The sequence below is a fragment of the Heliangelus exortis genome, chromosome 12, assembly GCF_036169615.1.
Source record: "Heliangelus exortis chromosome 12, bHelExo1.hap1, whole genome shotgun sequence".
Taxonomy (NCBI): Eukaryota; Metazoa; Chordata; class Aves; order Apodiformes; family Trochilidae; genus Heliangelus; species Heliangelus exortis.
In genome coordinates, this window is record NC_092433.1 from 4,512,607 (window position 1) to 4,525,736 (window position 13,130).

A 13,130-nucleotide genomic window follows, 5' to 3' on the forward strand; every position below is an offset into this window, starting at 1 on the left:
ACCGGGACGAACCCCCCCGAGATGAACCCCTCGAAACGAACCCCCCCGAGAAGAACGTCCCCGGGACGAACCCCGCCCCGCCGGGCCCCGCAGTGGCGGCACCCGCAGCCTGCTCGGGCCGCCCCCAGACCCGGCAGGAGCTGTGCCGCTTGCCCGGGCCCCACAGAGACACAGGGCAGGCGGCGCTGGTGCTTTCTCAGTTTGTCCTCAGCGGGGTCTTTATTTGCCAGAGATACAGCGGGGAGGGGGATTTGAGGTGTGGGGGGGTGGCGGCGGCAGCCGCAGGCAGAGCCGGCCCTGCAGGCATGCAGCTGCGGGGGAGGGAAGCGGGGACCGTGGTGGAGGGGAGGGGAGGTGGCATTTGGGATCCTCCAGACGTGATGTGTTGGGGGGTAGGGTGGTTCCCCCCAGAAAGGGGAGGCCGTGCTCCTTTGCCCCCTGCAATCCCCACCTCCCAGCGCCCCGGGATGGAAGGGGGGTGTACGGTGCTCTGCCCCCCTCCCCAACCCACCCGCGGTCCCGCACATGCACGCGTGTCCCGGGGGGACCCACGCGACATCCCCAGCCCTGCGGGGTGAGCGGCCGGGGGGGTGCCCCGCATCTCTGGGCATCCCCGGGGGAGGGGGACAGCAGCGGGGGACAGACTGAGAGAGCCGGGGTGTTGAGGGTAGGGGGGACACAGACCGAGCGGCAAAGCCCCTGGGGGGGCGGGGAGGACGGGCTCCATGCAGGGCTCTGCCCCGCGGCTGGCTCTCCGCCGGGGCACGTAGAAAAGGGGGCGCAGGCGGGGACGGGGGGGCCATGCCGGGGGCTATGTACAAGGGTGCGTGGGGGGCGTTCAGCCGCTCTGCTCGCCGGGAGACTCGGTGGCAGCGGCGGCGGGGGTGGCGGTGTCATCGGTAGCAGCCCCGTCCCCGGTACACGTGGTGGCGGGAGGCGTGCCGGGGGCCGGGGGCTGCGCGTCCGCGGGCGGAGGGCTGGGGGCCGCGGGGGCCGCAGTGTCCGTGGCGGCCGTGGTGGCGGTGGCGGTGGCAGTGGTGGCAGCAGTGGCAGCAGTGGTGGCAGGGGCTGGGGCCGGGGCCGTAGCCGTGGCTGTAGCTGTGGCCGTGGCCTTGGCCGGGGCTGTGGCCGTGGCCGTGGCCGTCTCCGTCTGTTCGGGCGCTCGCAGGCGTTTCATGAGCGTGGTCACTCGCACAGCTTTCTGCGGGGTGGGCAGAGGCGGGTGGCCATGAGGTGCCTCCGGGCATCTCACCGGGGCATCAAGTCCCTCACCGGGCATGCCTCCTGGAGACTGGTGGGGTCGCAGGTGCCCCCCGTGGTAGGCTCAGCTAAGAGGGAAACTGAGGCACGGGACACCCTCACCCACCTTCCATTTGGCCCGGGCAAAGTTCTTCTCAATCTGGGCGCAGACGCCATCCTTGATGTTCTTGTCGGAGGCGGCGTTGCCAGAGATCCTGGAGAGGTGAGGAGGGGTGAGCAGCCCCCCCCCAGTCTGCCCTGCCCCCCTGCCCACCTCTCTACCCCTCACCACTCGTGGGAGATGGCCTCCTCTGCCGTGATCCGCTGGTCCTGTTCCACCTCCATCAGGCGAGTCACCAGCTCCTTAGCTGGGGACATGGAGGGGGAAGTCACCGCTAGGTGGGGACAACATAGGACCCCATGGGTGTCCCCCCCCAGTGTGTGGCTCACCCGCCTGTGAGATATCATCCCAGTACGGCGGGTCAAACTCGTAGTCACCGGCCAGGATTTTGCGGAAGAGATTTTTGTCATGGTTCTCGTAGTCTTCTTCGTCTGCCTCCTCATAGAAGGGGGGGTTTCCTGAGAGGCTGGGGGATGGGGAGAGGGGCTCAGCCTGGCTCCCAGCCCCCTGTGGATGCCCATGCCCTCTCCCATCACTCACAGGATGTACATGATGACACCAATGGCCCAGCAGTCCACTGGCCGCCCGTACCGCTGCCGCCCCACCACCTCTGGAGCTGTGAGGGATAGGAGAGCCACCTTGTCCCAGTGTCCCCAACCTCTCACCCACACAGTGATGGGGAGAGGAAGGGACCCACCGGGACCACCCAACATAAGCCCCAGGATGATGAGGAATGGGAAGAACCCACTGGGAACATCCAGGATAAGCCCCAGGGTGATGGGGAGCAGGAGGGACATGCCAGGACCACCTATGACCATCAGGAGAGACCTGATGGGAGCCCTCAGGACCTGTCCCTAGCGTGGCAGGGACCTGTTGGGACCCTGGCAGCAACACCCACCTCCCACACTCACCCGCCCAGCTGTCACCCACCCAGGTACTCGGGTGTGCCACAGGGCTCCTTGATGAGCCCGTTCTCCAGCTTGGCCAAGTGGAAGTCGCTGATGACGATCTTGGAGTTCTTCAGGCGGTTATAGTACACCAGGTTCTCCAGCTGCCAGCACAAGGAATGTGAGAGCTCGGGGGGTGGGACGCACACCAGCACCCATGAGTGCTCCCACCTCCCCATCACCCACCTTGAGGTTCCTGTGGACAATCTTGAGTGAGTGCAGGTAGGCAACAGCCTCCAGCACCTGCCGGATGACGTTGCTGGTGTCCTTCTCTGAGTAGTAACCCTGGTCCAGGATCCAGTCGAAGACTTCCCGGCCAGTGGCCCTGCCAACAGCAGCTCTGCCAAGACCAACCCCCCCCCCCCACAGGACACCTCCAGTCAGACCCCCCCCATGCTCCCCAGACTTACAGCTCCAGAAAGATGAAATACTCCTTGCGGGTGATATAGACATCCACCAACTGGAGGATATTAGGGTGCTTCACCCTATGGAGACATGGGAGTTGAACAGGGGATCTTCACTTTGCCCGGCAGCATGTCCTTCCCCCCACCCCAGCCCTGGCACCCACATTTTGAGGATGATGATCTCATTTTTGGCTGCCTTCCGCACTTTCCGCCCATCCCGCTTCAGAAACTTCTTGCAGGTGTACAGCTTCCCTGTCGTCTTCTCCTTGGCCCGGAAGATTTCACAAAACTCCTCCCTGGAAGGGTGCCCACAGCCATCACCCCCCGCCCCCCTGGGGGGACTGCCAACCTCAGGGTGCTCAGGTGGTCCCCGAGCCCACCAGCATTCTCCCATCCCAGTGGTGAGGAGAGATGCTGTGGGAGTGGAAGGAAGCTGCAGCTGAAAAACCTCTCTGGAGCAGAAGTGAAAGGGCAAAGGGCAACGAGGAGGAATTGATACAGAATAAGCAAATTAATAGAGAAAGGGGAACATTTGCTTAGTAAAAAGCCCCCTGCCTGTGGGAGCCGGGGTGGGCCTCACTGTGAAGCTGCCTGAGCCGGGACAGGACAGCAACATGCTCCGTGGATGCAAGTACTGCAGTCAGGAAGAAAGAAGGGGAGAGGCATCAGTTGCCCGGGGATGCTGCAATGCTCCTGATCTATTATTCATGGTGCTCCAGCCCATCGGCCAGGCAGGAGCCATAGGGGAGCTCACAGGGGGACACTCAGCACCGCTCTGGCAAAGCCTTTGGCTTTCCAACCCCCTCTCCCCGGCCGTGCTGAAATCCTGGTGACAGCTGCCTCGGGTGGTGAGGAACTGGGACCTGTGGGCTTTGGGACAGGCTGCTCAGAGGATGGAGCAGAGCTCTGAGAGCCCCCCCAAAAGGTACCAGTGTCACCCTGACAGGTGTGACCCACGGTCAAGCCATCCCAGTGTTTCGGAGGATGATGGAAAAATTTCTGGCAGGTGTTTTGGGATCCAACTGCTCCCACTGCGTTTTGTGGAGTGTTTCTTCCAGCACGGCAAGAAAAGTTGGGGGGAAGCAGCAATGCTCTGCTCCCCTACTCCTGATTACATCTGCCATTTCCTTTGCCAGAGCGGAGCCTTCCTGCTTCCCTGAGCACTCGGCGGAGCTGGGATCGTGCAGAATTTCTGCAGTTCCCGCAGATCTTGGCCAAGGGGGGGGGGGGGCAGACGGACAGGAGAGGGGGCAGGGGGGATTCAGGAAGCTGCCCATCTACAGCCAAAACTTTGCTGCCCTCCTTGTAGCCAGTGGTGAATCCCACCCACGAGCCCACCAGCCATTGGGACTAAGGGGGGGATGGTCACCCCAAAATACACCCTGCCTGTCTCAGCTGCGGGCCAGCATTCTGAAAGTCCCCGTGGACGGTGCCATTCCACTCCTCAGCCCAGGGTACCCATCGGTTGGGGTCCCCGGGGCACCCCCAGGACCGAGGAGGGACCAACTCACGTTTTGATGACCTGGCCCAGGTCATATCTGTCGGTCACCTCGGACGGCTGGTTATAATCTTTCTTGTCTCCCAGCGTCACACAGCCAAACGGCATCGCAGGGCCCGGTGCTGGCAGGGCAGGGAGAGGGGGTGAGCGCCCCAGCACTGCCGGCCCCCCTGGGCCACACAAGCCCCCCCCAGCCCCAGCCACGCTAATTAATGTAAAACCTGATGAAGGACAGTCGCTACTCGTGCTCCCCGGCTGCTGCAAGCCACCACACGCCCAGCCCCACGGATGTTCATCCCCGTGGTGTTCAGCTGCTGTGCCCAGGCTCAGGCCACCGGCTCCTTTGGCCCTCGTTTACAGATCATTAATGATTTATTAAGTAACCACAGCTAGTGCAGAGCCTGGAGCACCCTCAAAAAAACAGAGCTGAACAGACCCTTTTCCCTTCCTCAACCCAGTTTTGCCCTGCAGTGACATTTCTGCAGCCAGGGTTCCCCCAGCAGAGCACTGTCATGCACCATCACAAGTGCAGCAAGTTACTCCAGCCTCAGCTCCCTGACTCTTACCACCCCCAGGCAGGTGGGCACCACGGTTCAGCAGTGCCAGCCCTCCTGCCACCAGCAGCTGGCAGGACACCAGCCCCAGCACACAGGTTCTGGCACACAGGTTCCCCAGCACACAGCAGCTCGGCTGATGGGTTAGGGAGCCCATTTTACCCCTTGCTTTCCTGATGGGAACCCTTCAAAACCAGACCCTGCGCAAAAGCTGCCCAACCAAAAAATCAGTCCCATAGAGTGTGTTTTGTTTTGCTTTTTTTTTTTCTTCTTTCCCATCCTGTTAATGAGAGGAAGTTTCAGTTGATGTTATTTTCTGATGGCTCAGAAGGAGAAAGGGCTTCCCAGGCCCTCCCAGACCTTTTAGATGGGCCTGAGTGGGACCCTGTGACAGGATGCTGGCTCGATACTGGAGTTCTCCCATTGCTCACTTCTCCAGCTCCCAAAACACCGTGTCGTCCCGTGCTGGCTTCACCGTGCCGTTCTAGCAGCGCCCGGGGCCCGGTGACAAGGGCTGCGGGCAGGATGGGAGCGCGGGATGCGGGAGCCGGTATGGCGGGTACCCAAGCGCCGAGCCTGTTGCTATGGCAATGGGAGCTGGAGATGCGGAAAGCGGCACATCCTTCGGAGGGGGCAGGGACGGGCAGCACCCGGCAGCACCCGACCCACCTGCTGGTGCTTGGCCCCGAGGGGAAGATAGTCCGGCCCGCAAAACCTAGGGAACGCACCTAAGCGCTGCCTTGGGTGATTGACCCCAAATCGGGGTGGGACGTTGGTGCGGCGGGCGGGGGAATGGGGAGGACGCTTCTTCCCGCCTCCGTCCCTCGGGGCTGACCTGCCTCCGTGCCTGCCTGAGCAATGGGTGGTTGCTCCCAGCTCGCGTGACACCCGGGCACGCTCCTGCCAGGCAAGATCCCCCGTCCCGGTCCTGCTTAGGGTGCACCCGCTCCCGAAAGAGAAGAGCGCCCACAGGACACCTTTCCCCTTGCCGCAGACCGGGTGAGGCTTTCCAGCCCACGCTCGGCTCATCCCTACAGCCTTTCAGCTAACGGCCCCTGCCTTCCACCTCCGTGTCCCAGCGATGCCGTCTCTGCCGAGACACCTCCGTGTCCCAGCGATGCCGTCTCTGCCGAGACACCTTGTCCACCCCTGGGGACAAGTACTGCCGTGGCGGCCGGTTCGGTGCCACGGGCCGGCAGGACCAGGGCTGGCCTGTGGGCATGCGGGAAGGCTGCCAGCACCGGCAGCGTGATGCCTGGATTAGCTGGAAAAGAGACCCGGGTGGGATGATGTATCGGGATTTTATTGCTGTCTCTGCAAGCGCTCAGCTAATCTGCACTCATAAAATTAGTTCCCGTTGATTTAGCCGGGACCCATCCTGCCGGGGCTGAGCACCGGGCACTTTCCTCTGCCTCGGGCTCGCTCAGAGGGGTTCAGAGCACTCGGGGTACCCCGCAAAGGAGACTGGAACCCAGTCCCACCTCGGGGCCAGCACCTGCACCCCACGGGTGAGAGCCCCCCAGCCGTGGCAGGGGCACCCAATCAAGGGGTGGGTAAGGGGTTAGTGCTCTCTCCTTAGGGTGCTGAGAGGGTGAAGCAGGGTGCTGTGCTGACACCCGCACGCAGCCAGTTCCCCCTCCTCCCAAAGCGTCTAATTTGGGAGCTGAAGCAACAGCGGGTGTAAGACAATAGCGGAGAAGTGGGTGGCCGGGTGCGGACGGGATGACGCAGCCTCGCAGCCCTCCACAGTGGGACCCCCCCCAGCCCCTCGAGTCCCAGCTCTGCCCCATGGCTTGGGTTGACAACGTCCTGCACCCTGCCTCTCGTCCTACTTCCACCTGCAGCCGCCCTGGACGTGCCCATGGGGGGGAACGCAATGCTATCCCGCCCCCCCCCTCCCTCCCCCCTCCCGTTCCCCCCTTCCCCCATTCCGGGGGAAGAATGTGAGGGGAGAGGCAGAAAACGCAGCCGGGCCGAGCCGGACTGCAATACTGCTAGTGCGGGAAACGGGGGGGCCGGGAGGAGGGGGGAAAGCGCCAGCCCCGCGCTGCCTGCAGTAGCGACCTGGGCTGGGGGACCCCTCCGCCCCACGGCTCCTGGCCAGAGCCCACCGGCCGCCAACCCCGGGGTAGCCGCGCACCGCAGGGGAGGGCACGGTCGTGGCGGGCTGGGATCGATGCGGCAGCGGGAAGGAAGCGGGCTGCGGGAGAGCGGGGCAGGAGTAGAGCGGCGGGCGGGGAGGGCGCGGGGCGGCAGCAACCCCTCACGGGGCTGTCCGACGCGGGGGCGGCGCGCGGGGCAGCCGGGCTCTTGATGTGCCAGCAGCGCCCGTCGGGGCTCGGGGTGTGCGGGATGCTGCGGCGGGGCGGGCAGCCGTCGGGGCGCACAGGCAACCCGGCACCGACCGGCACGGCCCCGCAGGGGTGTCCCGGACCACTGGGGCGAGGGGGGAAGAGGAGAGAGGGGAGCATTCCCGGGCCAGAAAGTGCCAAACCTCATCAACGACCCCATCCCGACTCCCCTCGCCCGCGGCACGGCACGGACCGGCTCGGCTCGGGGTTGTCCCGGCGCGGCGCCGCGCTCACCTGCTCGCCTTTCCGACCGCAAAGTGGGGCCGCGGCCCGGGGCCGCCGTTCGCGGGGGCCGCACGCCCCTCCCTCCCTCCTTCCCTCCGCCGAGCCGAGCCGAGCCGAGCTGAGCGGAGCCGAGCCCAGCCGAGCCGTCGATCCGTCGCGGCGCGGCCCCGCGCGCCCGGCGCGGCAAGTTGGGGGGGGGCGGGACGGCATGGCCCCGCCTCCCCCCCCCTCGGGGCGCCCCGCCCCGCCCCTGACGTCACTGCCAAACTTCGCGCCCCGCCCGTTTGTCGGAGGAGAGGGACCCGTGGGGACCCCCCTGGCCTGACCACCGGACGGGGCGGCCGTGTCCCCCATGGGCAAAGCTGCTGACACCGGGTTGGGGCACTGCAGACCCTGCGCCATCGCCCATGTGGTGGCAGCTCGGGGGGGCTTTGCTCTGTCCAGGTGAGCCGGAGGTGCTGCCGGCGTCCCCTAAGCCCCCGCCTCAGAGATGGTTACCCAAGGGGTGCTGTGCCCCGCGGGATGCATCCGACCGAGCGCTGAGAGTCGGAGCAGCCTGAGTGCAACAGCAGATGGTGCGAACTGAGGCAAGATACAGAGTACCAAGGTCATCTGAGGTCCCCTGGGCTGTGCCATGACCACTGGTTCCGAATAGGATAGGACAGGAAGGAATGGGATGGGGTGGGATAAGTGGGATGAGATAGAATGGAATGGATGGGATCAATAGGGTGGGATGGCAGGAGGTTATTAGCGGTGTTGAGTGTGGGCTCAGTGTCAAAAGTATCTGTCCCCCAAGGATATGAAAAGGTGTACAGGCACATGGTCCTGCCTCTGCGCCGTGATCCTGTGGGAACCAGGCAACTTTCCTCATTCTCTTTCCCCAGCTCCCCAAAACCACCCACCCCCCACGGCGCTGAGCCCACTTGGGGTTGTGCCTGTGGTCTCCTGGGACACACAGACGCCGGAGTCAGGCAGAGCACCCCGGCCACAGAGAGGGGACAACAGTGTTTCTTCCCCAAAGCCAGCATCTCTGCTCTGCGCACAGGGAGAGGAGCCAGCATCCCAAGGCAGAGGCAGCCCAGCCACGCTCTCAGCCCATGCACGGCACCAAGCTGCGAGCCCACCGTCACCAGCGCCAGGTAATTAACGGCGCGTGAGAGCAGGGGAATTATCAGGGCACTGTAGTTTGAGCTTCTAATCAAGATTTTAATCATAGCGGCTGGCAGCAGTGCAGTGCTGTTATTAATCTTGGCACCTCGTGGGAACCCGGAGCGTAACTCACCATCACCCGGCAGGAGCCCGGAGCTGCTCCACCAGCAGGGTCAGGCGAGCTCCTCCATCGCCCCCAGCCCAGCTTGTTGCCAGACCAACCCCGAGCTCCTGTCACTTGCTCACACAATCCCCTCCTAGCTCTGGCTCTGCCTGAGCACCCCGGGCCACCGTGTGCCCTATTTTGGGGTGATGGGCTCTGCTGAGCCCAATCGTGTTTGTTCCTGCTGTTCCCTGCCCCACCACCCTGTACACTCACTGCCTCCTGCACCCACTCTGTGCACCCACTGCCCCCTGCACCCACCCGGTGCACCCAGTGCCCCGTGCACCCACCATTCTTCCCACCACACCACGGTGAGACCAGAACCGGGTGCAGGTGACACGGCCGGTCTGGGTTGACATTTCTTGTAGGACCCCTGCAGGCAGTGAGCCCGGGCTGCTCCAGGTGAGGCTGCCAGGGCTGGGGCACCGGGCTGTACTCCTCTGTCTGGAGTGGGGTAGGAGGGGGTGTGGTACCAACCCAGCCTGGCAGCCCAATGCCGGGGGGCACAGAGTGAGGGGTATTGGGGTGCTGTGGCGTGCGTCTAGAGGGGGGGAGCGGGGGGGGGGGCAGCGTGTCCGTGACTCAAGCGCCACGCGGTACCGCATCCCTGCGTGCTTGCGATTGCCATGGCAACCGACAGGCAATCAGCGATAATTGCGTGCGTCGGCCCAGCAACGGGGCCAAATAACCCCATTCCTCCTTTTGGGGAGCTGGTGCAGGGGTGGACACAAAAAAAGGGGTGCAGACTCACATAGTTGCCCCCCCCCCCCTCAGCCCTTTCTAGTTGTTAGCAGTAGCCAGGGTGCACAGCACCAGGGTCACCATCCCTGTGGGTGTCCCATATCACACTTGCATCCTGGAAGGTGTCAAGGGCAGTGGCCAGTGCGCTGCTCAGCTAGGTGGTCATGCAGCAGCAGTTTTGACCCTGGAAGGGACCCCCAGTTCAGTAGCCAGGGTGCTGGCATGGTGTCCCCTGTCAGCAGCAGGAGCCCACCATCAGAGGAGTAGGGAAGCACCAGAATGCCCAGGACACTGGAGTCCTCAGTCCTCAGTTACCTTGTCCCCCAGTTCCTGGTAGACGATGTGGTGTCACAAGTCCTCCAGCCTGTCCCAGGTGAGGATGTGGCCACCTCACCCTGCCTGGCTGGGCACGACCACCACCAACAACTGCTTGTCCACAGACAGCCTGCTCCTGGTGTGGCCTGTCCCCCTGTTGATGACAATGGCACACAATGCTTCATACCTTTCCACCAGCTTTGCACCCATCACATCCAAGGTCTCAAGGTCCTTGCTTAGGGGGGGCTCAGTCACCACAGCGAGTGCTTGCTCACTGTGTTACCATCAGAATGGTAACATCACCCATGGCATTGGGATTTGGTTCTCCTTACAATTGGAAGATCTTTGAGGGGTGATATTTCCCGCCCAAGGGTGGTAACTGCTGCCAAGAGGCTCTTGTGGCCATCAAGGCCAGGGTACAGGGAGGCTGGTCAGTGTCAGGAGTTTCTTGTAGGACTTGTGTCTGGGAGTGAATCAGCTCCAGGGAGATTACAGGGATCGGGACCAGAACTGGAATGTGTCTGGAATTGGACCTGAGTGGCTGCTGAGATAAGGTGAGCCTCCCTGGCTGAGGGGACATGCTCAGGGGCAGAAAAAGAAAAAAAGATGTTCCTTACAGGCCGGAAGGCTTTGGGCTAAGGAAAAGCTCCTCATAGTCCAGCCAAGCTCCTTGGGGGCCAGCAGAGTTCCCTGAGGGCCATCAAAGCTCCACAGGGGCTAGCAGAGCTGCTTGAGGGCCAACAGAAATCCCCAGGACACTGAAGCTCCCCAGGGACTGCCAAAACTCCCAGGAAGTCAGCAGAGACCCAGAAGGGTGCAGGAATGCTGAGAGCAGTGTGGATGCTCCCAGATCTGTTCCCAGCAGCAAGTGGGGAGCCTGGGGGTAGCCCAGGATTGCGTGGCAGCCGGGGCCAGGGTAGGGAAGGAGGGGGCGGGGTGTGGGCAACCCCCCGCACTGCTCGCCAGCATCATTAGCAAAACTTGCCAGTTTCTAAAAATAGCTCCAGAGCAGCCACTCCTCACACCCTCTCCTGGCGCTGCCTCTTGCCATGCTGGTGAGCACCCAGACCTCTGCTCTCCTCTGAGGATGATTTGGCACAGTTTTGCCCCTACCCTGTCTGCCAGGGTGGCCACAACAGAGGTCAAAGGGGTGCAGGCTGCCCACCTGGGCAGCACCCACTGCCTGCACCCGGCCTCTGCTCCCACCTCACTGTGAGGAACACAAATCTGCCACCAAGGCCAGGTGTCACTGAGGGAACACTGCAACACGTCCCCAGGCGCTGGTAGCAGCAGGACCAGGCCCAGCTCTGCCCACAGCCCCCTGCACGGCCACTCATGTTTTATAGATGGCTCAGATTTTAATAATTAATCCCTGCTAACGACAGCACTTTCCCCAAATAAAACATTTAAAGTGCTGTGTGTGCAAAAGCGTGCTGCTGGGGTGGGATGGTGGCTGCTCTGCTGCAGCCAGGGCGGGTGGGTACAGCATGGGGTGGCATGGCACTGCATGGCATGGCACAGCATGGCATGGCACAGCATGGCATGGCACGAGGTGGCACAACATGCCAGGGGCATGATGTGGCACAGTGTGGCATGGCACAGCATGGCGTGGCATGCCACAGAGTGGTACAGTGTGACATGGCATGGCCACAGATGCCCAAAGCCTGACCTGGTGCTTCGCTGACCATACCCAGCCCCCTTATGGTGCCACTTACTCCATGTCCACCTTTGGGTGCCTACCCAGGCAGTGCTTCTGAGATGCCCCCAGATGGGGCAGGGGTGCCAGGTGTTGTGGGAGGTGTCCCTCAGGAGTGCCCCTGCCCGTGCCCCATGCAGGTGCGATGTGTGCAGCCCCAGCACCCACCCTGGCCAACACCACAGACAGGAACAGGCAGGGCTGGGTGCCCATCGGTCCCTGACATTAGAGTCCAGGCACTCATGCCTCGACTCCCACAGCGTAATTAGGGCAAGATAAATGCGTATTAGCATGAAATCTGTCATCTCCACCAGCACATTTGCAAGAGAAGGGGGGGGGGAGCCTAAAGCAGGCACCCTCCTCATGGGTGTCACCATAACCATGACATTCTCCTCATGATTCACTACGCTGACCCCACTGACAGCCCTACTCACATTGGGTGCCCTGGGGCTGCCTCCTGTCCCATGGGACAGTGTGCCTGGCACCCATCTGCCTGGAAGCCATTTGGGCACCTACCCTGCCCTGTGCTGAGGAGAGCAACAACCAGGGTGTCTGTCCGTCCATACACCCATCCATCCCTACATCCTGGCAGCTAGTGGTGCCTCAGTCGGCTGTCCCGGCCGTGGCATCCAATATCCTCAGCATCAGCACCAGCACCAGCATCCCCCAGCACCTCCTGTTTCAGATCAGCCCGCAACCACCGCGCAGTGCCGGAGCCCTTCCCGTTGCCACAGCAACTCAGCAGCACAGCCGAAATGGTGCTGCTCGGCCTCACGCAGGCAGGGCCAGCACCCACACCGGGGTGCATGGGCACCCCAAAACCTGAGCCAGGACGGCAGTATCACCCCACTGTGGGGAAACTGAGGCACGGTCCTGGCAGAGCCCCCGACTGCGGGATGCAGGGACCCAACTGAGCTAAAAATACCCTCCCCCGAGCGGCGGCGCAGCCGTGCAGGTGCGAGGCGCCGGCGGAGACGGACAGCTTGGCTGATGGGAGCTGACGCAGCCCCGGGCTCCGGCGCCGATTAATGAGCAGCCGAGGAGGTTTTATTTAAAGCCGGCGCTGTCTGCAGGGCCCGTGTGGCCGGCCACTGACCAGGGAGTCGAGCCGGCCCTGGGCATAGGGTCAGGGCACGTTTCAGCATCCCCTGTCACGGACTTGCCGCGAGCAGCCCTTGCCCCAAGCCCGGCCCTGGACCCCCGGTTTGGATGTGCAGGGGGTGGTGCTCATCACTGGCCCCCTCTGGTTTCCCAGGGCCTTGTTCGAGGGGATATTTGCCCCACAGCTGGGGTTGAGGGGGCCACCTCACTGGGACAAGCTCCTCACGGATGTGACATCTGTCACCACTGCCAGCAAAAGGAGCAGAGAAAGGAGGTGAACATGGTGGGGTCTCAGCCAAACTATGCAGCTCCTCAGCAGCCCCAGTGCCAGCCTCCAGGCATGCCCTGGGCACAAGCTGTAGGCTGTGGCTGAAATAATTAGGGTGAAACTCGGTGAGGCTGGTAACGATGCATGGTCACCATTTGGCAGTCCCAAGCCTATTCTGGTGACCCTCAGCAGGCGCCCACCAGGCAGGTTTGGCAGCTAAGGAGGGATCTGCTGGGTGCCACTGCATCTAACACTGTGATCCCATGTCCTGGGCAATGCAGTCTCAAGGGCACTTCAGTGCCAGGGACACTGCCCTGGGCTCTGTGACACCAGTGGCACTGTGATCCCTGGCACGCAT

At 63.0% G+C, this 13,130-nt stretch overlaps 1 protein-coding gene across 1 annotated transcript; it reads right to left on the reverse strand.

Moving 5' to 3' along the window:
* Nucleotides 1-200: 200 nt before the first annotated feature.
* On the reverse strand, nucleotides 201-7,548 carry CAMKV (CaM kinase like vesicle associated). Its single transcript, XM_071756438.1, has 11 exons — nucleotides 7,349-7,548; nucleotides 4,223-4,331; nucleotides 2,876-3,007; nucleotides 2,718-2,792; nucleotides 2,494-2,632; nucleotides 2,291-2,411; nucleotides 1,901-1,976; nucleotides 1,690-1,826; nucleotides 1,529-1,607; nucleotides 1,367-1,454; nucleotides 201-1,201 (listed from the first exon to the last, which is right to left on the reverse strand). Exons 2-11 carry the CDS (start codon nucleotides 4,315-4,317, stop codon nucleotides 839-841), a joined length of 1,305 nt encoding a protein of 434 aa, XP_071612539.1. The 5' UTR covers nucleotides 4,318-4,331; nucleotides 7,349-7,548; the 3' UTR covers nucleotides 201-838.
* Nucleotides 7,549-13,130: the final 5,582 nt, after the last annotated feature.

Bases quoted from the DNA above. Each gene is read 5' to 3' on its own strand.
- CAMKV (XM_071756438.1), bottom strand. From the start codon at position 4,317: ATGCCGTTTGGCTGTGTGACGCTGGGAGACAAGAAAGATTATAACCAG. The intron at 1,827-1,900 runs GTGAGTGATGGG...CCCATCCCCCAG, and splicing joins GGTGTCATCATGTACATCCT to CCTCTCAGGAAACCCCCCCT. The intron at 1,202-1,366 runs GTGGGTGAGGGT...CCCACCCCGCAG, and splicing joins TTGCCCGGGCCAAATGGAAG to AAAGCTGTGCGAGTGACCAC.